The 25525-nt window shown below is 49.5% G+C and overlaps 11 protein-coding genes across 11 annotated transcripts; 6 read left to right on the top strand and 5 right to left on the bottom strand.

Annotated features, from left to right (window-relative positions):
- The first annotated feature begins 1 nt into the window (after position 1).
- BDV38DRAFT_207451 (LUC7 domain-containing protein) lies at positions 2 to 1385 on the top strand. The gene is made up of 3 exons (XM_032052554.1): positions 2 to 217; positions 280 to 611; positions 667 to 1385. The coding sequence occupies exons 1-3, from the start codon at positions 175 to 177 to the stop codon at positions 1126 to 1128; spliced, it is 837 nt and encodes a 278-aa protein (XP_031908646.1). The 5' UTR covers positions 2 to 174; the 3' UTR covers positions 1129 to 1385.
- A 257-nt stretch (positions 1386 to 1642) lies between these two features.
- On the bottom strand, positions 1643 to 4508 carry BDV38DRAFT_287618 (putative PHD finger domain protein; the record flags this gene model as incomplete). Its single annotated transcript, XM_032060910.1, has 3 exons — positions 1643 to 3571; positions 3635 to 4403; positions 4468 to 4508. The coding sequence occupies 3 exons, from the start codon at positions 4506 to 4508 to the stop codon at positions 1643 to 1645; spliced, it is 2739 nt and encodes a 912-aa protein (XP_031908645.1).
- Positions 4509 to 5141: 633 nt separating this feature from the next.
- BDV38DRAFT_260758 (uncharacterized protein) lies at positions 5142 to 6444 on the top strand. The gene has a single exon (XM_032055959.1). It carries the CDS (start codon positions 5288 to 5290, stop codon positions 6104 to 6106), a length of 819 nt encoding a protein of 272 aa, XP_031908644.1. The 5' UTR covers positions 5142 to 5287; the 3' UTR covers positions 6107 to 6444.
- BDV38DRAFT_207443 (FF domain protein) lies at positions 6290 to 8373 on the bottom strand. Its single transcript, XM_032052552.1, has 2 exons — positions 8183 to 8373; positions 6290 to 8131 (listed from the first exon to the last, which is right to left on the bottom strand). Exons 1-2 carry the CDS (start codon positions 8250 to 8252, stop codon positions 6474 to 6476), a joined length of 1728 nt encoding a protein of 575 aa, XP_031908643.1. The 5' UTR covers positions 8253 to 8373; the 3' UTR covers positions 6290 to 6473.
- A 63-nt stretch (positions 8374 to 8436) lies between these two features.
- On the top strand, positions 8437 to 9670 carry pre9 (proteasome core particle subunit alpha 3). Its single transcript, XM_032052551.1, has 4 exons — positions 8437 to 8643; positions 8708 to 8892; positions 8957 to 9375; positions 9460 to 9670. Exons 1-4 carry the CDS (start codon positions 8620 to 8622, stop codon positions 9597 to 9599), a joined length of 768 nt encoding a protein of 255 aa, XP_031908642.1. The 5' UTR covers positions 8437 to 8619; the 3' UTR covers positions 9600 to 9670.
- A 1175-nt stretch (positions 9671 to 10845) lies between these two features.
- Positions 10846 to 11513, bottom strand: BDV38DRAFT_207420 (uncharacterized protein). The gene is made up of 2 exons (XM_032052550.1): positions 11398 to 11513; positions 10846 to 11348 (listed from the first exon to the last, which is right to left on the bottom strand). Exon 2 carries the CDS (start codon positions 11344 to 11346, stop codon positions 11011 to 11013), a length of 336 nt encoding a protein of 111 aa, XP_031908641.1. The 5' UTR covers positions 11347 to 11348; positions 11398 to 11513; the 3' UTR covers positions 10846 to 11010.
- A 3350-nt stretch (positions 11514 to 14863) lies between these two features.
- BDV38DRAFT_207402 (uncharacterized protein) lies at positions 14864 to 15722 on the top strand. The gene has a single exon (XM_032052547.1). The coding sequence runs from the start codon at positions 15148 to 15150 to the stop codon at positions 15634 to 15636; it is 489 nt and encodes a 162-aa protein (XP_031908640.1). The 5' UTR covers positions 14864 to 15147; the 3' UTR covers positions 15637 to 15722.
- On the bottom strand, positions 15722 to 16869 carry BDV38DRAFT_207399 (uncharacterized protein). Its single transcript, XM_032052546.1, has 2 exons — positions 16594 to 16869; positions 15722 to 16476 (listed from the first exon to the last, which is right to left on the bottom strand). The coding sequence occupies exons 1-2, from the start codon at positions 16630 to 16632 to the stop codon at positions 15808 to 15810; spliced, it is 708 nt and encodes a 235-aa protein (XP_031908639.1). The 5' UTR covers positions 16633 to 16869; the 3' UTR covers positions 15722 to 15807.
- BDV38DRAFT_207404 (sulfite reductase subunit alpha) lies at positions 16662 to 20831 on the top strand. Its single transcript, XM_032052548.1, has one exon. It carries the CDS (start codon positions 17107 to 17109, stop codon positions 20239 to 20241), a length of 3135 nt encoding a protein of 1044 aa, XP_031908638.1. The 5' UTR covers positions 16662 to 17106; the 3' UTR covers positions 20242 to 20831.
- A 1-nt stretch (position 20832) lies between these two features.
- On the bottom strand, positions 20833 to 22379 carry BDV38DRAFT_207405 (tRNA methyltransferase TRM7). Its single transcript, XM_032052549.1, has one exon. The coding sequence runs from the start codon at positions 22322 to 22324 to the stop codon at positions 21035 to 21037; it is 1290 nt and encodes a 429-aa protein (XP_031908637.1). The 5' UTR covers positions 22325 to 22379; the 3' UTR covers positions 20833 to 21034.
- Positions 22380 to 22504: 125 nt separating this feature from the next.
- Positions 22505 to 24995, top strand: mak5 (ATP-dependent RNA helicase MAK5). The gene is made up of 3 exons (XM_032055958.1): positions 22505 to 22811; positions 22862 to 24064; positions 24117 to 24995. Exons 1-3 carry the CDS (start codon positions 22560 to 22562, stop codon positions 24969 to 24971), a joined length of 2310 nt encoding a protein of 769 aa, XP_031908636.1. The 5' UTR covers positions 22505 to 22559; the 3' UTR covers positions 24972 to 24995.
- The last annotated feature ends 530 nt before the right edge of the window (positions 24996 to 25525 follow it).

Below are 25525 nucleotides of genomic sequence, written 5' to 3'. Positions count from 1 at the left end.
CTGATGCTCGGGGACTTACCGAAAGGGGTTGATGACCTATATAGTAAGCGCAGCCGCGACCGCGTTTAGCGCCACTCCGCCGAATAATCGTCTTTCGTTCATCGCAACAGCTCTCATATACGTACGATCTCCACTCTTTTCGCACGAACGTCCCCTTCTCGGAGTCATTGCATCATGGCGGCGGAACAGAGAAAGCTGCTCGAGCAGCTTATGGGAGGTAAGCTAGCTCTAACAAAAAATACGCAGCTCAAACCCTAGCTAATAGAAATCTTCTCGTAGCGGACCAGCTCATGGGCACTGGTGCTCCGTCCCGCAACGCTCAGCTTTCTATTACCGACCCTAAAGTCTGTCGCTCATATCTCGTCGGCACATGCCCGCATGATCTCTTCACCAATACCAAGCAAGATCTTGGCCCTTGTCCTAAGGTGCATAGTGAAGGTCTGAAGACGGAGTATGAGACAGCTTCGGCTGCGGAGAAGGCTAAATGGGGCTTCGACTTTGACTATATGAGAGACATGCAGAAATACATTGAAGATTGTGACCGGAGAATTGATTCTGCACAGCGGCGGTTGGAAAAGACCCCGGACGAAATTCGACAGACAAATAATCTTGTAAGGATAGCTTTTTCCACCAAGCGGACTAAAGCCGGTTGCTAACCTTCAATAGCTGAAACAAATCTCCGATTATACCAAAACGATCAACGGTGGCCTGCTTGAGATTTCCGTCCTAGGTGAAACCGGCTCTGTTGCGCAGGCATACAATGAATTGCACAAGATTCGCACAGCCAAACACCAAAAGGAAACGTGCGAGCGCGAGTTGAAGAATCTACAGGATACCTCTGGCCCGTCTGGTCACCAGAAGCTGCAGGTATGCGATGTTTGTGGCGCGTATCTGAGTCGTCTCGATAACGATCGTCGATTGGCGGATCATTTCTTTGGTAAAATGCACATGGGTTACTCGGACATGCGCAAGACGTATAAGAAACTCAGCGAGGAACTCAAGGGTAGACCGCCGCCAGTTCGTCATCACGATGATGAGGACAGTGGCTGGGGTGGCCGCTCGGGTGGTGGTAGAGGACCTCGGTATGGTGGTGGCGGCGGCTACAAGAAGCGTGGTGGACGGTGGTGATAATGATGACTATTCACTACTCTTCTTTTCTTTTGCTGCTGGATTCGCATAGCGCAGGCGTTATTCTTTCTACCAGGACGTTATGAATTGTCATATGTGTTAATAGGATAAAGTACTTGTCTTGAAAATCCAAATCTGGGCCATATTTTGCAATACAGTTGGTTCTGCTTGGACCGTAAGCTGGTAGTGCTACATAAAAACAGCAAGGAAGCGCGATTCACGAACTGAGTCTCATAATTGGAAATCGAATGGAACTATGTAGGACCGCATTGACAAGCAAAGAAAGCTACAAAGGTGCATTGGTTTGCAAAAACTCGGATATGAATTGAGTAAAGGAAATATTCATCGCTGTGCTGAAAATCCGTTGCGAAAACAAACGTAGATATCCCATGATCACCCAATATCCCACTTTCCGCTTCCCAGTAAGAGTAACAGCAGTACAACACAGACACCATGTCCAAAAGGAACCTAAGAAAAATAACCGATGATTACTATACAGTCGTATTATAGCCATCTACTTTGCATTCTGCTGTAGAGTATGTCCATTCGTCGTAGCCTGTACCAATTCTTGCATCAATATTTCGTAGTTCAGCGCTGTCTCCGGCCGTCGCAACAAGATATCACGGACGACACCAAGTTGGGTAACATCCGCGTTCGGCGCCTGTTGCAAGAGCTGTTGAATAGCTGGGGAGCTAGCCTGAGTGCCCAGTACCTGAACGGCAGCTGCAAGACCTGTGACTGGGGCCTGATTTTGTGGCGCTGGACTCTGATATGGTGCAAATTGGGGAGCATGTGGAGGATGTTGGTGCTGAAATTGGTGTTGTTGCTGACCGTATGGGGAGTGTGCCAGCGGTGTTCCGTCAAAATTCGAAGGCGCTGGGGTGATCTGAGACACAGGCCGTGGCCCGGGAGTCATGAATTGTTGCTGAGGTGTTGCTGGACTCGCAGAAGCCATTGGTTCCTGGCTTGGATGGTGCGATGAGGGCTGGACCGAAGGGGGATTCGATTCAGAAGTCTTCACGGCAAAAACGACGAGAAGAACCCGTTCCGGAGTTGGATCCTCCAGAGTATTGTTCTCTAAGAGTTCAATGAACTCGGGTTTCTTAGTTGACCCAGCCTCTATAGGAATAAGATAAGTATCTTTGACGGCTGCTAGCGGATGCTTGCCAACCACGCCGTATCTCTTGCGATCCGAAAAATAGTTGAAGAGCTTGTCGAAACCTGCCTGCTCCTTTGGCAAATCGGGCTTGCTGATACACATGACTGACACGTCTGTGGAAGTACTGAAACGCAAGTTGCAGAGATACTCGCTGGCCAGTTGGATGTCAATTCGGCCGTCCACAAGCAATGTCGAAGGCGCGAGCTGACTCCAAGGGATTCGTCCACTGAGGTCGGCACCCCCAACATGTTTAGCTGAGGAGGAAAACTCGGCAATGGGGTTCATGATGACCTTGCCACGCCAAACAGCTCCTTCGTCATGATAGTCCTTAGGTGAGTAGGGCGGCGACTCTGGTTCGTCATCCTTCAAAAGCTGATCAATCTCTGCATCGGCCTGAGCCGTTCCAGTCGGTAGTGGCTGTCGAATATGGGTTGCGACCTCTGGAAACACTTGCTCGTGCTCAGTGCCGCCAGGGGAGTGAGCCCTAGGCGGGAAGTGTTGGTCGTGAGAAACACTCTCTGTGGGTTTGCTGTCAGATGCTTGCTGGTCACCGGATTTCCGAGCATTATCGCCATCAGCGGACTGCTGAGGACCTGGACTTTGGCTGCCATCTGCATCGACTAAGCTTCGACGGGGAGCAGCAGAGAACACGGGCTCACTGGAGACATTCTGATTATCGTCCTCAACCAGTTCCTCGCCTTTATGGGTCCGCCTGATCCTTGGCCCTTGTTCTTGCACGATAATATGTTGCCTCTCGGCTTCGCGCTTGATCTCGGCATCCTTCTGTTGCAGTTCTTCACTTGCCATGTCTTGGGAGCTCATCTTAGAGAGGGTATCTGGGAGTAAACTACCTACGAGCAGACGATCCCGTAGAGAAGGATTCTTCTTTACGTTGAACAAGATCGTCCGCAATTGTGCTTTATACTGCTCTGTGGTCTCTCCAGATCCTCCGCAGAAATTCTCATACATTGCATTCTCGATTGAGAGAGCGAGTTGCCGTGCGACCTCCTCCGCTGACTTCCCATCCGACAAGCTGAAGGAACCTCGCCTTCGCGCTTCAGAAACCTGATCTACAAATAACCTGACCAGAGCACTGGCCGCACTTTTCCGAGCAGGATTAGAGAGTTCTTCCACGGTCTTTACGCCCTCAACCACTACCGTTTCTGCGGTAGAGTTCTGGAGTGAAGGTTGCTCCTTAGCTTCATCCTTTACTTGGGTTGGTTCCACGGTAGTCATCACAGTATCTGCTGGGGGAGAGACCTTCTGCTGTTTCGATTTCGGTGTCTGGAACACGAGGTGATTAGTTATCAGAGCACCTTGCCCGAAGGAGTCATCCAGAGCACTTACAGGTTCAGGCGTAGACAGGTCCTGGTGCTCATCAAACTTGCGCTTTTGAGCACTCGCCGATCGGGCATCGGGAACGGCACCATTCTTCTCGGTGGCCGGTGTAACAGATGGTGGTGCTGGTGAAGTCGGAGCAGCGTCAGGCGCTGGAGGAGCAGTCACGGCGGCGGGAGCGGGAGCAGAAGCAGGAGCGGGAGCAGGGGCTGGGGTTGACGAAGCTGCTGTACGTGCTGGTGTGCTCGCCTCGGTTTTAGGTTCAGGCTTGGGCTCAGGTTTGGGTTCACTGGGTCTGCCTCTTCTGCCTCCCTTTTTACCCTTTCTGCGACGCGATGCTTTCTTTTCCTCGGCTTCTTTGCGCCTTTTTTCAGCTGCCTCCTCCCAAGGCTTTTCACCACGCGCAATCTTATCTAGGAGAACTTTATGATTTTCAGGCTTGCATATCTCACAAAAGTACTCGTCAGGTTCCTCGCCCTTCGCGAATGTGAGACCCATGCAGTCATTATGTTGCCATGCTGAACAGCGATCGCAGCAAATCATATCACGTTCGATATCTTCCTCCTCTTCATATTCTCCGCATATACATCGGATAATCTCTTCTTCTTCACTAGGGGCAGGTGTTGGTTCGACGGAGGGTTTCGGTGGTTTTTCCTTTGGCTGCGCTTTCGACTTGGGCTTCTTCGCAGGTGTCTCAGGGATAAGATCGAGGTTCTTGTGCTGACCCTTGGTCGAGCGACCTGATCGTCGCGGTTCTTCTGACGTCGCTGTTAGCTGGCTATTCAGACTGAGTTGGGGATCTGCTTTCAACCGTCACTCCACTCCTATGTGGACTGACATACTGTCCGCGAGATTGTGTGGTTACTATGAGCTTACCGGCCATGGTGGGGGTATATAATGATAAGATGCAAAAGCTTTCTACGGTGCGATGTAGAGTAACCCAGGACAAGCGCCACCCAAATCTCGTTCTACGGCATCAGAGGGTTCAAGTAATACACAAGAGAAGACGCTGGACAGTGGCAATGCTGCTCGGTCCACAAAGGTATTACTTTATCTTCTCAAATTTGTTTCCACAAAGATTTATTTAAGACACAACGCGTAGCGACAGTATTTTAACACCGGGTATGGGTGTTCTGACTCTGACGAATTCCTCTTTCTCGCGCAGCGTGAATGCTTGGCGTGAGCGGGGTCGCGTGAGCGCTGTCTTGATGCTGGCTGAGATTTATAGATATGTCCTGCAATCCGACGATACCAAATTGGCAACCGAGCGACTGCGTAGCGACTTCTGATGAGTTTGGCGACAATTCAGTTGACAGGGAGGCGATGGGGGGATGAGGAGATGAAGTTGGACGAAGAGGAATGAATGAAGACGGAGTCGCGGTCGACGGCTGAGTCAGCAGACACGTGAATAGATGGTTGCGGCTCGGCGGGGAGGTCTTGGCACGACGCCAAACAGGGTTCCTCTTCATCGCGTTTATTCATTGAAAGCTTCTCCGTATCCCCACATAGATTGCGCATTTTCCTGATCGTCCTGCATCTAACACTAGTTTAACCCAGCTACAATATCCTTGAACACTTTATTACAATCAGCAAAGGCTCTTTTAATAAAAAAATCAGAAAGAAACCAAATATTAATAAAAAAAAAGGGGTTATCTTCATACGATGGCGGATGTTCGATCGTTACTACGAAATGAACTGGCTTCTCGCAAGGGCTCAAATCAGACCGGAAGAGCAGCAACCACAACAACAAACCGTGTCACCAAGAAGCGCAAGGTAGATCCGGAAGATGACTTGACGCGCAAGAAAATGAGACACGCGATCGCAAACGCGGATCCGCAGTCAGCAAATATTCGTACCGTACAGCCACCGAGTGCCCAGTCCCTAGACGAAGACATTGAACTTTCAGAGCGGGATACTGCTGGCCCGGAACCACCATCAAACGAAGAAGCCGAACAGCTTCCCGCCCAACCTAGTGCACAACCATCCGAGGCAGCAGCGGCATCGAATAACATGACTGAGAATCCTAAGACTATTGATGAAGACGAATGGGCTGCTTTTGAGCGTGAAGTAGCGGCCCCAACTAGGGCACCACAGGCGCCAGCTGCAGTTGCCGCACAAGCGACGATATCAGCGGCACCTATTTCCGCTGAGCAGCTGGCAGCACAACAAGAGAAAGAAAATGACACAATAGCCCGTGGCCGTGAGGCCGAGGCCGAAGGTGAACGCGAAGACGCAGCCCGCTTCTTAGAAGACGAGTTCGACGAGATGGAACAATTAGAGGAGCGGGTTAGACGGTTGAAACACAAACGTGAGGAGCTAAGAAATATGACGGCCACAGGGGTCAAAGAAGCTGATTTGATGGATGGTCCGGCTTCTGCTGCCACGGTGTCAAAAGACCATGAAAAGGGCCAGGAAGACGAAGAAAATGACGACGATGACGACGACGATGATGATGACTGGGATAATTGGAGATTCAGGTAACAGACCGGAAATGAATCAAAATGGGAAAACGGGAAAGGTGTCATTTCTTACAAAGGGAGGCCCCGAACTTTTCATAATTACATTGATACCCCATGAGCTATACGAAGTCGCACAAAAGTGTTCTCTAATGTGTCAACATACATGACTGGATTCCAAGGCCGGCGTCCTGGCTTTTCTGTATCTACTAGGTATGAGTATTTGTGGTCCTGTGACCTACGTCGAACCAATAATTTGTCTGGAGATATAGAAGGAAATGAATTGCTCCCATAGCCGTGACGATTCGGCGGGCTGCTGTTGGCCAGACAATAACAATTGAATGGATTTGTACTATTACAAGATCATTACTACCTATGGATCACTTCCCTTCCTAGGCTTCCCCTTCGTTTGAAGAGTCTTGCTCGCCCTCTATATGGCTTCGTAGTCCCGCTTTACCTATCCTCAGGGCTTCTTCAATCTCCGCCTCTCCTTCTCTTAGAAGGTTCCTCCCACGGGCAAGGTCACCCCGCTGCTTGCGCTTGTCCTCTTGCACTTGTTTCTCCCGTTCTGCCAAAGCCTTCTCACGCCTTTCGCGCTCCATTCTCTTACGCTCCACCTCGTCTCGTTGTTCCGCAGTCATATGCTCACCCTGCTCCGGCGCTGGAGGTAAAGTAGATATGTAGGTTTCAATGAGTGGATCACGGACCTTCACAGGGAGAGAGATATATCTGATGTCGGTAATGATAGTTGGAGGGAGAGCTTCCAGGCTCGACGAGCGATTTAAATCATGCAGAGGGACGGACTTCAGCAAGGTGGAGAGTTCGGACTTGCGAGTGCTCTCCGGCTGTTTTAACCGTGACATTAAGTCGCGATAGAATTTCTCTCGATCCTTATCGGACAGTTGTGTGTCTTTCATTTCGGGCTCCTTGCGATACTTGCGTTTGAATTCCGGCCAATATAGCTTTGGAGTAGCGTGCGCTTCAAGGAAGGCAAAATATTTGATGCGCGGGTCCTTTTTCTCTTGTTTCTCTTTCTGTTCTTTAAGCACTTGGATCCGATCACGGCTCCAATTAGACCAAACTTCCCGACGCGACCTCATATTCGGAAGTGCGGTGTAACGAGAGTCCTCTATTATCCGGCCTTCTTCAATGATTTTATCCCACGTTGCATACGGATTAATATGATAATCATCAAGAAGGTCACGGAACAGAGCAGTTGCGTCTTCTTCTGTGAGTGGTAGTCCCTCTGCACCTTCTTCCCAGCCATCCTCGCCTGGTTCTCCATATTCGCCGGGATCAAGGCCATATTCTTCACCCATAGCGGCGAGTTGGTACTCGATATCTTCTTCCGTGAACTCCAAGGGTTGTTGTTGGCTATCGTCGCCCTCCGTTTTCGGCCGTTTGGAAGGATGATCCTCATCTTCGCCTTCGCTATCTGTCACTTCGACTTCTTCATATTCATCACTTTCTTCACCCGCATATGCAGCCGGGGTAGTTCCTTTCTGCTCATGATGCTGTTCGCCGGATGGCTCAGTTTCCCTTTCAAGGATGGAACTCTCGTCATCGATGTCTTCACCACGCTCCGCCCTCTCTCTTTTCTCTCTCTCTATATGGTCGTACTCCACAACTCCTTTCAATACCTCCGGTGGAATCTTCCAAAAACTTTCATTCGTTTCAGGGTTGTGGACAAATCTCCTTCCCAATTTGGTTTTGACGAGTACCCACGGTGCACAGCTGGGTAGGGCATGTTTCGATTTCGGCCTATCTTCTGGCCCTCTATTCCTGCGATCGTGATAGCCTCTTCCTCCACGAAAGCCGCCCCGACGTTGACCATGTTGAGGTGTTGCTTGGATAGATGCGCCGAACCCAAAACCCTGAGGAGCATAAGGCGTCGAGGAAAATGGAGGTAAAGTATCCGGAGTAAGATACGGAGCGTTGTGAGTGGTATCGGGCGTAGACGGGGCCGATTGAGGTTGGAGTGGAGCCGCAGACGCCTGAGGTCTAGTGTAGGTTGATTGTTTTGTTTGCGAGTTATAATAATACAAGTGGCCTGTGTCCGGTTAGACAAGAGAAATTCCATGACAATGACGATGTGACGCACCCGAAGGAGCTCTATGCTCGGTCCAGCCTGGTGGTAGTGGAGGGGGAGGGGTATAGGTGGACTTGAGCATTGTAATCGCGATGCACAGAAAATACGGGTTCGATGAATTGTTGGCTCAAGAACTTCCAGATGTTTATATACAAAGGCGAATTGGTAAAACTACTTTTGTAGCGGAGAGCGCGTGCAATTTTGCGGTAGTCGAGAGCTTCGCATAGAAACTAAAGGCAAAGGCGTGGGCCCGAGCTTGGCAAATGGCAAGCCGCTGGACGCGCAGGGCAAGTTGCCTGGTCACTGACTGTCACTTGGAGCTCACCCCAACCCACTTTACGCAGCTTGACCATTCCTCATCAACAACCTCCCTTTCTTTTCCCTCCGCCTTCGCTCATCTACAAAGACTCCTTTCTTTCTAGTTGTTCCGCTTTTACGTCACATTCGATATGTCACGGCGATACGATTCCAGGGTACGCTCATTCCGTAATCTTCTTAGCCCGGAAGCTCTAGCTAACCGATGACGCTGTTCGATAGACTACCATCTTCTCCCCCGAAGGTCGCCTTTACCAGGTTGAATATGCGCTCGAAGCAATTTCGCACGCCGGCACGGCTCTAGGAATTCTGGCCAAAGATGGAATCGTTCTTGCAGCGGAGAAGAAGGTGACTAGCAAGCTGCTAGAGCAGGACACTTCTGCGGAGAAACTTTACACTCTGAATGAGTACGATGATAATTTTTGCAGACATTTTATCGTGGTAGTATTCAAAGGCTAATCTTCCGGGTAGTAACATGATCTGTGCCGTGGCAGGTATGACGGCAGATGCAAACATCCTAATCAACTACGCCCGACAAGCCGCCCAGCGTTATCTTCTTACCTACGACGAAGAAATCCCATGTGAGCAACTGGTCCGTCGACTGTGCGATCTGAAACAGGGATACACCCAACATGGTGGTCTCCGTCCATTCGGTGTCTCGTTCATCTATGCCGGCTACGACCCTCTTCGGGAGTTCCAGTTGTACCAGAGCAATCCCAGTGGTAATTACGGTGGTTGGAAGGCCACTAGCGTGGGAGCAAACAACGCAAGTGCCCAGAGTCTGCTCAAACAAGATTACAAGGAAGACTGTGATCTGAAGGAGGCGTGTGCTATGGCTGTCAAGGTCCTGAGCAAGACTATGGACTCTACGAAGTTAAGCAGTGAGAAGAGTAAGTGGCGGTGCATGGAATTCTTATCCGACCCCTACCCCACCACTGCAATCTAACGAAATTTACTAAATCCTCTTTTCACAGTTGAATTTGCGACGGTGGGAAAGACTCAAGAAGGGAAGGTTTACCACCACCTGTGGAATGCTGACGAAATTAATGCTCTGCTGAAGCAGCATGGGCTGGCTAAAGTTGATGACGAGCCCGAGGCTGGGGACATTAAATAAATCATGAAAGAATGCTTCTTGTTCAGTTACTCGGTCAAGATAATCCCATATTGTTTTTCTTGAAATATTCCCTATCAGTAATCTACCACAGTCCCGAGACTGTCCTTCTTCGAACTATAAGTCCGTGAAAGCATATGTTGCTGGAAGATTCCTTGAACCCAGAGAGGATGAGCATTGAAGTACTAACCAGTAGTTACCGCCGGATCTGAAGCGTAACTAATATTGTTCACTGGTGACGTGGCAGGCGGCGACGTCAATTTGCACAACAGACCCCCGAGCTCTCATGCGTGCTCTCGTGTTCTTCATGCCAATTCGATCAAAACTGCTGCAGAGCAATCCGAATCAAGATAAATGGTCCACGTAGTTTCGAAGGTCCGGTTGCATCTGGCGCTTGGATGATGCTGAATGTACTCCGTATGGAGAGCGTTGGGCGTAAATTCCTCATATATAAGCAGTGTCCAGAGACTATCCATCCCCTACTTGCATTCTTACTGCAGGATTATTGCAGAAGGCAGCATCATTTACAACAAGTGCCATTGCTTCGGTTCGCCATGGAGGTTTTGCGGGTATACGGCTCTTCGTTTTTCTGGAAATTATTGCATAACATGAATCGGAAACCCTCAGTGACAACACCAAAAATTGACAAGAGAGTACCAACCCTTTCAAGCCGTAAGGGAAAAAGGGAACAAGGACTGATGAGAGAAGCACTCCGCCAGTACTGTTCACCTTCTCACTTACTCGGAAACGAGACGGAGGGCCGACTACACCATGCTAACTTAATATGGTTAGATTATACTCACGTGAGTAACATACAATGGACGCGGGGCTTCACATTCATACTAGAAACAATTAAACATCACCCCGTTTCAGTGACATTGATGTCTAGGCATTAATCACTAATGAATGTGGTGTCTATACTGGGTAGTTTAGGGATATGGGCTGTCTTTCTCCTTCAATTTCTTTGCTCAGCTCCTCTTGCATTTATGGCAATTGCTTATATACCTACGGGGCAACTTGCCAATCCTTATCGGCGAAGCGCTCACCAAGAGTATAGGCGCTTATTGAGTGGAACTGGTCGTTGAGCATACCACACGAGACGCAAGATTTGCGGAATTCGGGACACTTCATTGGGCCTCATATTCAATCAACAACAGGTCCCCATCAAATCCAAACTTTTCCTCCAATCATCTGATGGGTCTGTTTTCATTTTGATGGAAACAACCCAGCATGATGACACAGCCAACGAGCCACATGAGCAAATGACCCATTATTGTGAGACATGAAATAATTACACTGAAATTAGGACTGAATTGAAAAGAAATCGCAAATGAGGGAATCTAAAAAAGAAATTAAAAAAATCCAGCTCCAGTTCGCCAGCGCCAAAATACCCCTAATATTAACAAGCGGCAATTCAAGACAATGCTTTTCGTCGGTCGTCACGTTCTCTCTGAAGCTGGCGGATCTCCTTATCAAGCTCCATTATGAGCTTCTGTGATCGATCCATGGAGGCCACAAGAGTGCTTCCCTCCCGTTTCCACCGGTTCAACCGTTCCATCTCGGCGCTTCGCCGCCGGTACTTGGTCTCGATCTTCTCACAAAGACGGCATTGTGTCGTCTCAAACTCGGTCATGTTAACAAGTCTCATACCGCACGTCTCGCCAGTACGGTATTCGTAATTGCAACGGTGAGCAAAATTGGTCCAACTCCAATCTCCACACGCATATCTCTTCTGGTTGTAAAAACACATGCCTATCAGATCAGTCAGAGAACGCCTGTCCGGGGTCACGATCAAACTCACTGGTACTTGGTGCAGTTTCGCTGTTTCACCTTCTGCCTTATATTCTATTGGCTCGACCTGGTGGTCCTACCGCCCTCCGAATATATGATAGGCTAGGCTTAAACAAAGCCTATTGAACTTTGATGGAGATATAAGAAAGTTGAAACGCGTTATATCAAGATCAAGACTTTATGTCTTATGGATTTGCTTGAGGGGATATAATTTGAAACGATTATTGATTCAGATACCATTGAGATGAAGGATCGTTGGTCCTATTTATGTTTCGTGAGCAGCTTCTATGTTACTGCTCAGCCAGTTCTTGTTACTATGCCCATCCATTGTCGATCAGTGCCTTTGGTGTGTGATGGCTTATCGTCCACAGCATTCTACCATCACATTCGCATCACCTCCCTTGAGTGCTTCTTGCGGTTGGCTACAACAAGTTTGCCCAACAGTGGAGACACAAGATGTCCGCAACATTCCCTTTTTGGGTTGATTGTAATCAGTCGGTGCTTCATGGATGCATGCACCCTGCTGTCGTGGCGAAATCATCTATGCTGCCTCAAATCGAGCATTCGAAAATCCCTCATCGCGAATCATTGTTTCGCTGTCCTAGCTTGGCTTGGACTGCCATTGCTGCCTTGGGTGCTCAATTGACCATCCCCGCTTCATCTATGCATCTGTGTTTCGTATGTAGCCATCGTTCGAGAACCATATGCTTTCACCCTTATCGAGTCAAAGCTTCTGCATGATCCGTCACTTTGCTGCCAGCTGTCATGCCGTCTTACACTGGTGCCCTGTTTTATTTTATTATTTGTTAACATTTTTTTTCTATTTCCAGGGGCAACCTAGCTACCAGGCTAAGAGGAGGGAAGCAATCGACAAAAGAAATATTGAATCCCTTCTCTTTGCAATATCATTATGGTTCGTCAGAGATCATCCCTCTACATGTCTATGTGAATATTCATTGACGATTTGTGACCAATAAGTTCAGACACCACGTTCCTTTTTTTTTTTTTTTTTTTTTTTGGGGAGTGCTATAGTATCAGAATTTGGATATCCCGTTTTTACTGAAAGATGAAATGAATCCTGCTGAGAGTAATTTTTTACTTTTTCTTTTTTTTCTTGGCCTATTCGGTTGCTGGTATGCTTCCAATAAGCCTTGATGTCCGTATCTGGTTGCAACCCTACCTGACTTCCTCCACTCTATTATTTTGTCTCCCAACCCCGTTTACAAGGATATCTATCTTTGGTGGCAATTGGTGTCTCGCATCCTCCGCATGTTCCCGTTTCGACTAGATGTTTCTGCACTTAGTGGCAACAGACGCGTCACTAAAAGATATCGATTGGCATCCAGTGCGCCGTGAAGCTCGGTCTTGGTCAACTACCCTTTCTTAAAGTGGTATGATGAAGTCAATTATTAGGAGACGATCATTTTTCAGCTGATCTTTCACGGCTGCAGACGAATAATCCCGCATTCGCCCCCGCTTAGATGCAGGGTTTGTTCTTCACTTACCTACCTTACTCGGTTGAGATGATAGGATATGATATGACCACTGTATCTGCAATGGCAGATACAAACCGTGGTACGGTACACCTCCTGTTGAACCCATGCAGCTGCACTAGAATTTGGAGACTGACGTGGCGCCCCTTGTCTGGTGCAAAACACCCATTCTTTCATCTCTTGAGGCTGATAGAGGAAGTTCGAGGCGAAAATATGGTCAACACGTCGCTCATTGAGTGATGGACGAAACGGTTTCGATGTGTGCCTTCTGGCATTGACAAATGAATAAGGAGAACTTTTTGGACCTCCGCTTTTCCGAGCATCCTAGGTTGTGTTTCCAAAAGGTGCCTTCGCACAGCTGTCTATTCGCTACAATGCAGGATTGCCGGCTCATCCGAACCGAGTGCTAGGACAATGAGCCATCGAACAGTGGATCCATGGAAAGGGTTTGATGCCAACTCAGCGGCGCCGGTGCTAGCTTACTACCGTGACGAAGAAGCAACCTCGACGGTTAACTGTACACCACCTGTTGAAGTGACTGATTCTGGTTCTACAACATCATTTGCCACCCTCACACCTTGTCTCCAACCCCGTGCTATTTAGCAATTACTAAACTATTCTTGGTCGTGGCGATTGACATTTAGAAACAAGGATCAAGAAAACAGTGGTAACAAGCTCTGCCCAACCGACGAGAGTTTCTGCTTCGACTTAGAGGTCATCACCTTGACCCATTCCGCGGACTTACTCATTTCTGTATTAGCGAGGTGTATTTCGTTAACTCTGACGACGTTGAAATTGAATATCTGACCCCCACATGCACGGTCCACTATGCTGGGTTCTTCAGTCCCGTGATCGTAATGTTACGCCGGAATCCTCTGCACATCTACGCATATATGTTTTGCGAGTAACAAATGGAAAGACTTAGGTTTGCTCTCGAAATTTTAAGGTGAGAGGGCCATCACCATTGTGTGACCCCTACGCGTTCGGATTGGCCCATGGCTAGAATATGCTAAATATCGGCAACGAGCTGTATCCAATAGAGTCCGATACCAAGCCAAGGAATATATGCAGCTAATAAGTAACCCTGTCAAGTCCATTCTTAGCTCCAGGGATCTTGAATACGGGTTCCACTGACTCACACACAGGAGACTGAGGGCGGCTCCTCGCATCTGCAAGCTGACAGCTGCCAGCGGTCCATTTGCGCAATTCATGTTCCGGGATTTTAGCTCTGCATATGCTCGTATCCACCTTGCTTGATACGCGGGGCCTGGCCGAACTAGATATCGGACTTCGACAGGGGTTCAGTACGATTGCTTTTGGGGATACCACATGAGTTGGGCTGGTGGGCGCAGTGACCCGACCGCTGACGCCAGTGTGATCGCCATCGAATTTGCACTGGCCCCCGCTAGATCGTTATACGTAGTCGAGTCAACAGACGCAAGCCTTAATATTTCCGCCAAAGTGCGGCCGAAACGATCTTGGAACCTACATAGAGCAACTGGCAAAGTGTGGCTCTATATGCACAGTCACTGTGCCATCACAATGAGGCAGCTACGCCTCAACTGAGGTCATTGACGTGGCAAATGTCTATCTGATGTCCATCACTAGTTAGGGATTTCCATAATTTTCGGTTGCCTTCTCCCTCAAGCCGTCACAGTCTTCGGGCTAAGGGAGTCCTCAGGCAGTTAGGTAGCTAAATAACCTTTACAATGATACGAAAGTAGCATTGCCGTTTATGGGCACTCTTCTATGCCCCCCCTTTGAAAAAAAAATAATAATAATCATGCTTGTGCTGCTCCTACGTGTATGTACGAGAGGACAAGGCTAGAGTTTGGCGAAAACGTGCTTGACTTTAGCACATTGCCCCAGATATAGTCCTCAAAGCATTAACCTGCCCTGTAGAACAATTCCCCATACTTCAACATTCAAGCTCAAGTAGTTTGCTCTGTGGTGCTGTCATCATCACGTGGTTAAGCAATGCCCTGGATGTACTCACTGTAGACCAATGACGTCAACATGATCAATGGAATAAAGTACAAGCTCGCCCACCGAAGCGCAAGGCCAGCTTCCTTCTTCGACACAATCTCTCCATTCTAAAGAGCTCCGTTACCATTATTTAAGACAAGTAATTATCATCTATACCTTGGTATATCATACTAGTTGCTAATAACACCCCAGGAAGCTACATTTCATCTCAACCAATTACCATTTTACGAAGACTACTCCTACCTTCAGCAACAAATATTCATCAATCTGCTATCGCAAACATGCTAATGCTTAAGCAACTCACCTCAATTACTACCCGGCTGGGCCAGCCCATCAAAACCGCCAACCTCAGAGCCCAACAGCCACTTATCCAGCCAATCAACCAAAACAGGCGAGCGTTCCACGCCTCCCCAAGACCCCAAACAACCCATCAGCAAAAGGAAGAGGAAAGTAAACTCCACGATCGGAACATCCTCGACCCTCAGCGAACCGAAGGCACCCAAACGGGTACGGATAATGAGGTCGCTGGCCACCCATCCGCCTATGACCCGAACACGACGAGACCTGAGAGCGAAATCCAGGAGTCCGAGAAAGAGAGTCAACAGCAAGGTAAAGTTAGCAACCCGCTGAATGTTAGCCCGGGGAATACCGAAGTGAGTGGCACACGACCAACGCGGGAGGGGCTTCCGGATCGGAACGAAGAGAAAGAGGCGACGAGCGGAAGGGGAGCGGCGCGGAAGAATAAAGAGGTGAACAAGCCGAAGAATTGAACTGGGCTGTACAATGGAGATTCAGCCATAAATCTGAATACCCCGTGTTTACATAAATCTTGTTTTTTGAAAGACTACACGTTTCAGTCCATTTGCTGTGAAGACCAGTAAGCACTATCACTATTATCTACCTTATACTTATTTATGAAAAATATACACCTGCCCTTTTACTCAGTTCTTTGTCTCGGCTCCATATTTGATAATGTCACTACCGCCGAGGACCCAAACCTTCTCACTACCGGTAGGAACATCCCCTTCCAAAGCCTTCAGTCCTGCGTTGACTGCGGCTCTTGCAATAACATCCGCTTCCTGGGCCCATCCATTCTTCAATCCAGAGTGTATCTTTCCGGCAAATCCAGCAATACAGCGGACCGCAGCTTCCATAGGCCGACTTTCCTCTCTTTGCCCGGCGATGAGACCAGGACGCAGAATCACAGTTCTCTCAAACCCTAGCGCCTTCACATCTTCTTCAATTTCAGCCTTCATTCGGGGATATGCGAAGTATGCATTCTTATCAGCTCCGGCGGATGAGATCAGAACGTAAACCTTTGTACCAGCATCGCGCGCTGCACGTGCCATCTCAACATTCAGGCCATGTTCTATTTTGTATTGGTTTTCAAAGCCTCCGGCGCTTGCACGAGTAGTGGCAAATGAGGAAAAGAAGATAGATGGGGTGGGAGTAAGCGAGGCGAGCTCACTGGCCCAGCGCGATGTATCGTCAGATACGATTGTGGTCAGTTTGGTCTGGGCGGCAGATGCGGCCTGCGGGGTGCGGCGGGAAATTGTGTCCACACGAGCGACAGAGGGATGAGCGAGAAGGTTGTTGAGGATAAAGCTCCCCTTTAAAACCCGACAATGATAGGGAGTTGAGAGTCAGCCAGGGCGCACCACTAGATATCTATCTCGCGACAATCTAGGGGGGATATTGCGATAAGTATGATTATATGAAGCACTTACCACCATTCCGGTACACCCGATTAAGGCTGTGTTGGCCATCTTTACAAAGATATAGCAATTGTGAGTGCTGTTTAAAATGAGGTTGGTTAAAAGTACGTATCCGCAGGTAGTAGAAGATGACGTCGGGTTGATTAGTGAACGATTAGTATCAATTACCTAGTTATCAATTGGGCTAGACTCAAACAGGATTCACCTGCCTTAGGCCATCAAGAAATTGGAGAATTTCCCGTGCTTGTGAATAATGCGGAGAAGTGCCGGAAGTGGCGAGTTCTGCCGCCGTTTACCGCTGGAGATGCCGATAAAAATCTAATCGATAACAGAGAATGAGAAAATCACGCAATTCACGCTAACCGCAATAGGCAACGGGTCCCTGGGGATTTCTATAGACTGAGGATGGGGGGTCGGGCTCTTTTTACCCCATTGCCTCCCACTTTATGATTCATTCCTTTCCTTTCTTTTCTCGTCTTCATACTCGTTCGCTTGACCTGTATCTAGACAGGAATTTTTGTCGGGATGGCCTCTTCCTCCCCAGCCTTGTCGTCTCTAGACGGCCCGACCTATGTGACTGCGCAGACGCTTATCCAGCAAGTGGCGTATGTCCTGAGCGATAAGATCTTCTCTTATTCTCCAGAGTCATTCGACCTTGATGCCGCTCTCAAGCAATGGGCCTCCAGCCAAGAGTCCAATGCCAATGGCGAAACCCCTGCCATCCAAGCAATGGAGACTCGTCAGGGTGCTGGTAACATCGCCCTTGGCTACCTGTTTTCTCAAGACTTCGACTTGAAGAAGCGCCATGTTCCCCAGGGCATTGTCGCCTCCTCTGCCACCCTTCCTTATATGCGCACAGCCTTGGAGCAGCTTTCTCTGTTGTACTCAGTTGCCAGCCCTGTTGCCGCGCATGTTGCTGCTGTCGACTATTCCGGAGAGGAGGGCTTGGTCTCCGATTATGCGTCCGCCCTTTCTCTTGCTGAAGAGCTTGGACTGGGTCTCGTTTCTAGTGCCTCCGCTCACGAGTCGCAACACATGGCGCTGCTTACGACTTTGCTCGCGTCAATCTTGCCTTCTGTTCATATTTACGATGGTGTCCGCGTTGGACGTGAAACCACCCGGGTTATCGACACTCTGAGCCAGGCGGGCCTTTCTCGCACTTATGAAGCTGTCCGCAAGACCTTGGAAGATTCCCGTAGCCGTCACCTTGACAACCAGGGAAAGCTACTCGAGCTGCTCCAGTCTCTTAACGGTGAACTCGGCACGGACTATGGTCTCTTCGAGTACCACGGCCATGCAGAGCCGGTTTCTGTATTGGTTGCTTTCGGTACCGTTGAGGCATCTCTCACCGCCCAGATTGCTCGCTCTCTGGCCAAGGACGGTGTTCGTGTTGGTGTTATCAACGTTCGTGTTTACCGTCCATTTGTGGAGGAGGAGTTTCTCCGAGTGCTACCTCAGTCTGTGAAGACTGTTGGTGTCCTAGGCCAGGTTATCAACGAACAAGCTGTTCAAGAACAGGGCATCCGGTCTGCCCTATACGAAGATGTCCTTGCAGCTTTGACTTTCGCTACTGGCCGTGAGAATGTCCCTACCTGTGTGGACATCAAGTATGCCCGCTCCCAGCGCTGGGATTTGATCAACACCGCAGCTGCATTCCAGCTTGTCTCCGAAAAGCCTGTCGTTCAGACTGATGGCCAGACTGTGCCTCTTCAGTTGTTTGACCCTTCTGCGGTCCAAGAATATATCTTCTGGGATGTCGATACCTCTGTCTGCGATAATGCTGCCGCCGCCCTCTCCCAAGCCCTTGCTGCCGATTCAGCAAGCAACGTGACCACCAACAAGACTCATGACAACCTTGTCCAGGGAGGTGCAGTACGCATTGACATCCGCAAGAGCTCCAAGACTTTGGAAGCTCCCTATGCTATCACTGCCGCCAACACCGCATATGTTGGAGATGTCAAGCTTCTCGCAGACATTGACATTGCTGCTTCTGTCCAGAACAACGGCAACCTTATCATCAACGTTCCTGGCGTGAAGGATGAGGATCTGGAGAAGAAGCTTCCTGTAGCCTTCAGGCAGCAGATTGCGGAACGTGGAATCTCTCTCTACATTGTCGACCCCTCCGTCACCGACGAGTCACTTGCCTCTGTTGTTCTCCAGACTGCTTTCCTGCGAGTGGCACTCCCTTCGCTGGAGGAGGTCGGTATCAAGAAGCTGGGATCGATCACTGGTAACGTTGAATCCCTTGAGAACGTCAGCAAGGATCTTGATAAGCTGCTTCGCCAAATTGAGATTCCCGAGGCATGGAAAACGCCCGAGGAAGGCTTTGAGGCTCCCCAGCTTCCCAAGGACATCTCTCCTAACAGCTTTGTGTCGTTCGACAAGGAGGATTCTGAGCCCGCCTCTCTGCTCAAGGACTGGCAGACTGCCGCGAAGGGCCTGGCTTTCAAGGAGGCCTACGGAACCAAGACTGCTCTCCGACCTGACACTGCTGCCAAGACCTTTACTGTCCATGTCAAGGAGAACAGACGCCTGACACCTGTCACTTATGACCGGAACATCTTCCACATCGAATTCGATTTGGGTGATTCTGGTCTTACGTATGACATCGGTGAGGCTCTTGGTGTCCACGCCGAGAATGATGTCAAGGAGGTCTCTGACTTTATTGCATTCTATGGTCTGAACGCCGACGATATCGTCGAGGTACCTAGCCGCGAGGATCCAGCCGTGCTGGAGAATCGTACAGTGTTCCAGGCTCTCACACAAAATATTGATATCTTCGGTCGCCCACCTAAACGCTTCTACGAGGCTCTTGCTGAATTCGCAACTGATGAGAAGGAAAAGACCGACCTTCTTACACTGGGTGGTCCCGAGGGCGCTGTGGAATTTAAGCGTCGCTCCGAGGTTGATACCGTCACTTTTGCTGATATCCTGCTTGAATATCCCTCTGCTCACCCTGAGTTCCATGACTTGATTCGCATTGTCGGTCCCCTTAAGCGTCGTGAATATTCCATCGCCTCTTGCCAGAAAGTGACTCCTAACTCCGTGGCGCTCATGATCGTCGCCGTTAACTGGGTGGCTCCGAACGGCCGTGACCGATTTGGTCTGGCCACCCGCTACCTTAGCAGGCTTCAACCTGGCTCCCCCATCACCGTCAGTGTGAAATCCAGTGTGATGAAGTTGCCGCCTAAGTCCACCCAGCCTATTATCATGGCAGGTCTCGGTACTGGTCTTGCTCCTTTCCGTGCCTTCGTGCAGCACCGTGCACTTGAGAAGGCCCAGGGCAAGGAGATTGGTGCTGTTCTGTTGTACATGGGCTCCCGTCACCAGCGCGAAGAGTATTGCTACGGTGAGGAATGGGAGGCCTACCAAGAGGCCGGTGTCATCACCCTCCTTGGCCGTGCCTTCTCCCGTGACCAGCCCGAGAAGATCTATATCCAGGATCGCATGCGCCAGACTTTGCCTGAGATCGTTGATGCTTACATCCGGGAAGAGGGATCTTTCTATCTTTGCGGTCCCACCTGGCCGGTTCCTGATGTGACCGCAGTGCTGGAAGAAGCAATTGCCACCGAGGCCAAGGCCAATGGCAAGAAGGTTGACACTAGAAGGGAAATTGAGAAACTCAAGGACGAGGAGAGATACGTCCTGGAGGTGTACTAGAGGGCTTGTTAAAAAGGCTTTGGCTGATATGTCGATTATTCTTTTGAGTTTCTCTGTGCATGAAGTTGACATGAAGTTGATGACCATCCTGTTTTGGTTTAGCGCTTGTTAGCACCCACGCACCTGATCTATAGAAATAGACTTACTACTGCTTACCTTTCCAACCTCATTCACTTTCCTCCAAATAGAACCATAACTAGGCGGGACCTATAGTGTTCATAACATAAATCTGATCTTAGCTGTAGCATAGCTCCTGAGACCTAGATCTTGGTTATTTCTTCATTAAATCTATCTGCTGGTCGATTAAATCTGGCTTTCCGGCCCGAGCCATGTAGTTCTGGGCACCACCATTAACCCCCCACATGGCTAAGCATTCCCTCTGAGTTACATTCGCTATTAGAGTTCTTGCTAAAGACTTATCTAGCACATGGTTTAATAAGGACCTCATCGCTTCCTATTACTTGTGTCACAGTGCTAGTCTTGGTGACATTGTACTAGGATTATCTTGGAAGATGACTCGTCCTCAGGGCTTTAAGATTGTTTTGTACTACATTTCTATCAACACACTGAATTTGGTATACACACATACCCTTTTGAATGATATATTTTTGATCCTTTGGGTATCTTCTATATAGTCTTTTTGTATTGTAAATCTCCTGTCTTTTCCAGAAACACCGCCTCATTTATGCAAATCAATGGACCTGGCCTTTCAATGAACCGACTTTCGTGAGTGTATAATGAAAAGCCACGCATATAATTTTTGTAGGAAAATCAATTAGAAAACGTTAACATCTCACGCCCGACCGAGAGCCCCCAATTTTGTCTTTCCATAGGCACCACCCTTTTCTTTCCTCAATTCCAGTGCTCTTCGGTAAGGCGGAGCTGTAGGTGGCTGGACAGGATCTAAGCTTACGTGATCAGGAGGAAGAGTGTAGGACGCATCGGAATCCCAGGAAGAGAGGTCGCCGCAGGCGATGAAAGGAGGAATCCACCTGTTCTCGACGGCAAACTTCTCCGTCACAGGCTTTTGAGAAAGGGGTTCGGGTATAGAAGAGCTATCAGAATCGACATGCAGCATGCGGACCTGGTTCTCCTTATGAGGCTCGGTTGAAGTCACGGTCTTTGTAGTCGTGAGATCAGCTCCGGGTTTGGCTTCAGAGTCAACATCCATCACCTCTACACCGACGTTACCATCGGCGGACACAGTATGTGCCACTGCTGCGCCGCCGAATAGGGGGTTCTTGAGGGCATCCATGCCCATGGAGCCACCGTGAATGGACGGTGGGATGAAGCCTTCACAGACTACGAACGCCTCCAGACTGCTTGCTCGACTACTTCTCGGCTTCGCGACGCTGACCTTCTCGAAGACGGTACGCAGCTGTGCATAGATAAGGTCGACATCACGACCGCGGAAGATCTTAGCCACAAACTTGCCTCCGGGGCGGAGAACGCCCAGAGCGAGATTCAGGGCGGCGTAGAGCAGCTGGGACTGAATGTAGATGTCTAGATCGTGGAGGCCAGTGACGTCTGGGGCACCATCGGAGATAACAAGATCGACAGGATGCGGTTGGCGGAGAGAAGAAGGGGAAGAAGATGTGGTGGTGGAATCGTAAGCCTCAGGGTCCAAGGCGCGGAGAAGAAGAGGGATTGTGGACGGGTGTGTAATATCTGCCTTGAGGGTTGTAATGCCTTCCAGCGGCGCCATTGGTTGCAGATCAATCGAGACAATCTTGACATTCTTCCTAGGTTTCAACTCCTGCATATCCGCATCTCCATCCACTCCGTTGTCCGTCGCATCACCGTTCGCACTCGCCAGCGCGACCGCTTCCTTGCCTTTCTTCTCCACCCACGCCCTACGTCCGAAGCTCTCGCCCTTAATTAACACCCGGCTCAACACCTGACTCCAGCTACCCGGCGCTGCGCAGAGATCCACAACTCGTGTAACTTTCTCCGGGTTCTCGTGCTCGAATAGATCAAATTGCTCATCGATCTGGATTAGCTTGAACGCTGAGCGCGCACGCCAATTTTGTTCCTTGGCCAGTCGGTAGTACGCATCGCGCTTGTCCTTGGAGGATTTACCCATCTTCGCGGTGTCTGCGCGACGGCTGAAACTATACCAATGGGTAGGTAAAAAAGAGTGATTTTCAATGAATTTCTCCGTGGGGCAGAGGCGGGCGTGCCGATAAGATTGACTCTTTAAGGCGGCGAGCGGAGGGCTTTTTTCTGCCGCTCTTTTTACCTTCTCGGCGCCGAAAAATAATTCTTTCAGATCAACCAGAAACAACATATATCCTCATAATTGTTTATAGGTCCTGGACATGGGTCAGAAACGGCAGCGGGACCAAAAGGGTCCGGGATCCTTTGCGAAGAAAAGGAAGAAGAGCGCGAAGCCTAGCAATGCGACCGGGGAGGATAGTGACTGGGATGGCATTGTCGGAATGGATGAGCTCAACTGGAAGGAGGTAGCTCTGCCGGATCGTCTTGAAGATGCTGGTGGATTTTTCGGGTTGGAGGAAATTGAGGGTGTTGATATTATCCGGTCCGAAGGGAATGGTCAGATCAAATTCAAGGTAAGTTCTCTGCGCCGCGGTTTTGAGCGTTCTCTAGTGACACCCATTAGGCAAAGACTGGAAAACCGAAAAAGTCAATCTTGAAGAAGACAGAGCCGGAGGAAACGAATACTCAGTCCGATGATGAATGGGAAGGTTTCGGCGATGACGATCAGGCTGTGTCCCAGGAGGAATCGAAGGAGACCCAAGACGAACCCAACGAGTCCGATAAGAAGGCGAAGGTGAAAGAGAACAAGAATGCGAAGAAGGAGAAGAAGAAAAATGCAAAGGACGCGAAGAAAGAACAAAAGGAAAAAGCTCCTGAAAGTAAGGAAGACAAGGGTATTCAATCCGGGCTCTCGTTTGCAGCCCTTCAGGATGAAGAAGACGACGGAGCAGACGTCTCCGCGTGGGAGTCCCTTGGGCTCTCTCCCGAAATCCTCACTGGAATCTCGAAGATGAAGTTCACCACGCCAACGTCTGTTCAAAAGGCCTGCATTCCTCCCATCTTGGATGGTCGTGATGTCATTGGAAAGGCCTCAACAGGTTCAGGAAAAACGCTCGCTTTCGGAATCCCCATTCTAGAGTACTATCTGGAAAAGTTGCGGAGTAAAACTCAAAAGGATTCAGAAAAATCTGAGACCACACCGATCGCCCTTGTTCTATCGCCCACTAGAGAGCTGGCGCATCAGCTCGCGAAGCATATTGGGGAGGTGGTCAGCCATTCCCCGGGCGTCAATGCTCGAATTGCGCTTTTAACCGGTGGTTTGTCAGTGCAAAAGCAACAGAGAGTCCTTGCCAACGCAGATATCGTAATCGGTACACCTGGTCGAGTGTGGGAGGTCCTCAGCTCTGGACATGGTCTGATTCGCAAGATGCAGGCGATAAAATTCCTTGTTATTGATGAGGCCGATAGACTTCTGAGTGAAGGACACTTCAAGGAAGCTCACGAGATTTTGGCAGCTCTTGACCGCGTTGTGGAAGGAGAGTTTCCAGATGAGTCGAGCGACGAATCTGACGATGAATCAGACCCCAAGTCTGGGAGACAGACCCTGGTTTTCTCGGCTACGTTCCACCGTGACCTTCAGCAGAAGTTGGCGGGCAAAGGCAAGTGGACAGGTGGTGATATCATGAGCCAAAAGGAGTCAATGGAGTACCTTCTTCAGAAGCTTAATTTCCGCGAGGAGAAGCCTAGATTTATTGATGTGAACCCAGTTTCGCAGATGGCAGAGAACCTTAAGGAGGGTATTGTGGAGTGCGCTGCTATGGAAAAGGTACGTTTTCAAACCAAGTGCATCCTTATATTCCGCCTAACGATTTATGCAGGACCTTTTCCTTTACACCCTTCTGCTCTACCACCCTAAACACCGCACTTTGGTTTTCACGAATTCCATATCCGCCGTCCGACGACTAACGCAGCTCCTACAAACCCTTCAACTCCCAGCACTTGCTCTTCACTCTTCTATGGCCCAAAAGGCACGACTTCGTTCCGTAGAACGGTTCTCCTCTCCATCATCCGACCCTAGCTCCATCCTTGTCGCAACCGACGTTGCTGCGCGTGGACTCGACATCAAGGGCATTGACTTTGTAGTCCATTACCACGCTCCTCGTACTGCGGACGCATATGTCCACCGGTCTGGCCGTACCGCGCGTGCTGGAGCGTCGGGGAAGAGCGTCATCATCTGCTCTCCGGACGAAATGGTCGGCGTGGTCCGACTCGCTGCAAAGGTGCATGCGAACATGGCCAACAGAAAGAAGGTACCTCTCGAATCGTTAGAGTTAGATCGTCGAGTCGTATCTCGTGTCAAACAGCGAGTCACTCTAGCGGCTCGAATCGTTGACTCCAATATCGCTAAAGAGAAGGTTTCGTCCGAGGATAACTGGCTCCGCACGGCTGCAGAAGATCTTGGAGTTGACTATGACAGCGAGGAGTTTGACAATGCCACAGCGCGCGGGCGCGGACGCGGACGTGGACGACAGGAGCGCGAACGGAAAGCTGGAAGCACTTCCAAGGGTGAATTGGCGGGGATGCGCGCCGAATTGAAACAGCTACTCTCACAGAGAGTGAATGTGGGCGTGAGTGAGCGGTATCTGACTTCGGGACGAGTGGATATTGAGGCACTTCTGCGTGGAGAGGGTAATAATTCCTTCCTGGGACAGGTGGATCCGTTGGATTTCTAATTGCGACATGTACATAAAGCCTACAAATTTATTGAATGTATACACTGAGCCAGCATATATAAGTCATACCAGGCTAATGTCCACAAAGAACACTATCTCTCCTGGGAGATTGAACCAATTTGAATTGACTTTAGAAATACGACGAAGGACATCAACGGAATAGGCTGCCTACAACATCTCCCACTAGTGCTTCCTACCATCGTGGTTGCACTTTTCGTCCCATCTTGCATGTGCACTCTATTGATTTGTTGCCACAATTATAACAGACGCGAGCACCACAGAAACAGCTTATAACGATTAATATTTATTGGTGAAGACAATACCCGAAAAGGATTCCACCTACCTCAGAATATGGCAGCCATTGTAGCGTTGCAGCATACGGAGACATTGGGGACAGTTCCTCCACCTCTTCTTCATCGCCAATGCAAGAAACTCGTTTGTTCCATCATTATGGACCTTGTTGCATCTCCCTCGGTGGGAGGACCCTTTGCAAGAGGTGCAGGTTCTCTCAAGGCAGTGATCGCATACCCTGATACGATCGCGACAGCGAGAAG

Source organism: Aspergillus pseudotamarii (genome assembly GCF_009193445.1).
Source record: "Aspergillus pseudotamarii strain CBS 117625 unplaced genomic scaffold BDV38scaffold_80, whole genome shotgun sequence".
In the NCBI taxonomy this organism is placed as follows: Eukaryota; Fungi; Ascomycota; class Eurotiomycetes; order Eurotiales; family Aspergillaceae; genus Aspergillus; species Aspergillus pseudotamarii.
The sequence above is the reverse complement of the archived record's forward strand: the minus strand, read 5'-3'. Positions and strand labels throughout refer to the sequence as shown.

Excerpts from the sequence above, each read along its gene's own strand:
- BDV38DRAFT_207402 (XM_032052547.1), top strand. The coding sequence starts at position 15,148 with ATGCTAATGCTTAAGCAACTCACCTCAATTACTACCCGGCTGGGCCAG.
- BDV38DRAFT_207451 (XM_032052554.1), top strand. The coding sequence starts at position 175 with ATGGCGGCGGAACAGAGAAAGCTGCTCGAGCAGCTTATGGGAG. Across the intron at positions 218-279 it reads GCTCGAGCAGCTTATGGGAG|CGGACCAGCTCATGGGCACT; the intron begins GTAAGCTAGCTC and ends ATCTTCTCGTAG. Across the intron at positions 612-666 it reads TTCGACAGACAAATAATCTT|CTGAAACAAATCTCCGATTA; the intron begins GTAAGGATAGCT and ends AACCTTCAATAG.
- BDV38DRAFT_207420 (XM_032052550.1), bottom strand. The coding sequence starts at position 11,346 with ATGTGTTTTTACAACCAGAAGAGATATGCGTGTGGAGATTGGAGTTGG.
- BDV38DRAFT_207443 (XM_032052552.1), bottom strand. The coding sequence starts at position 8,252 with ATGCTCAAGTCCACCTATACCCCTCCCCCTCCACTACCACCAGGCTGG. Across the intron at positions 8,132-8,182 it reads CGAGCATAGAGCTCCTTCGG|GCCACTTGTATTATTATAAC; the intron begins GTGCGTCACATC and ends AACCGGACACAG.
- BDV38DRAFT_207399 (XM_032052546.1), bottom strand. The coding sequence starts at position 16,632 with ATGGCCAACACAGCCTTAATCGGGTGTACCGGAATGGTG. Across the intron at positions 16,477-16,593 it reads TCGGGTGTACCGGAATGGTG|GGGAGCTTTATCCTCAACAA; the intron begins GTAAGTGCTTCA and ends CGGGTTTTAAAG.
- BDV38DRAFT_207405 (XM_032052549.1), bottom strand. The coding sequence starts at position 22,324 with ATGGGTAAATCCTCCAAGGACAAGCGCGATGCGTACTACCGACTGGCC.
- mak5 (XM_032055958.1), top strand. The coding sequence starts at position 22,560 with ATGGGTCAGAAACGGCAGCGGGACCAAAAGGGTCCGGGATCCTTTGCG. Across the intron at positions 22,812-22,861 it reads ATGGTCAGATCAAATTCAAG|GCAAAGACTGGAAAACCGAA; the intron begins GTAAGTTCTCTG and ends GACACCCATTAG. Across the intron at positions 24,065-24,116 it reads AGTGCGCTGCTATGGAAAAG|GACCTTTTCCTTTACACCCT; the intron begins GTACGTTTTCAA and ends CGATTTATGCAG.
- BDV38DRAFT_207404 (XM_032052548.1), top strand. The coding sequence starts at position 17,107 with ATGGCCTCTTCCTCCCCAGCCTTGTCGTCTCTAGACGGCCCGACCTAT.
- pre9 (XM_032052551.1), top strand. The coding sequence starts at position 8,620 with ATGTCACGGCGATACGATTCCAGG. Across the intron at positions 8,644-8,707 it reads CACGGCGATACGATTCCAGG|ACTACCATCTTCTCCCCCGA; the intron begins GTACGCTCATTC and ends GCTGTTCGATAG. Across the intron at positions 8,893-8,956 it reads AAACTTTACACTCTGAATGA|TAACATGATCTGTGCCGTGG; the intron begins GTACGATGATAA and ends TCTTCCGGGTAG.
- BDV38DRAFT_260758 (XM_032055959.1), top strand. The coding sequence starts at position 5,288 with ATGGCGGATGTTCGATCGTTACTACGAAATGAACTGGCTTCTCGCAAG.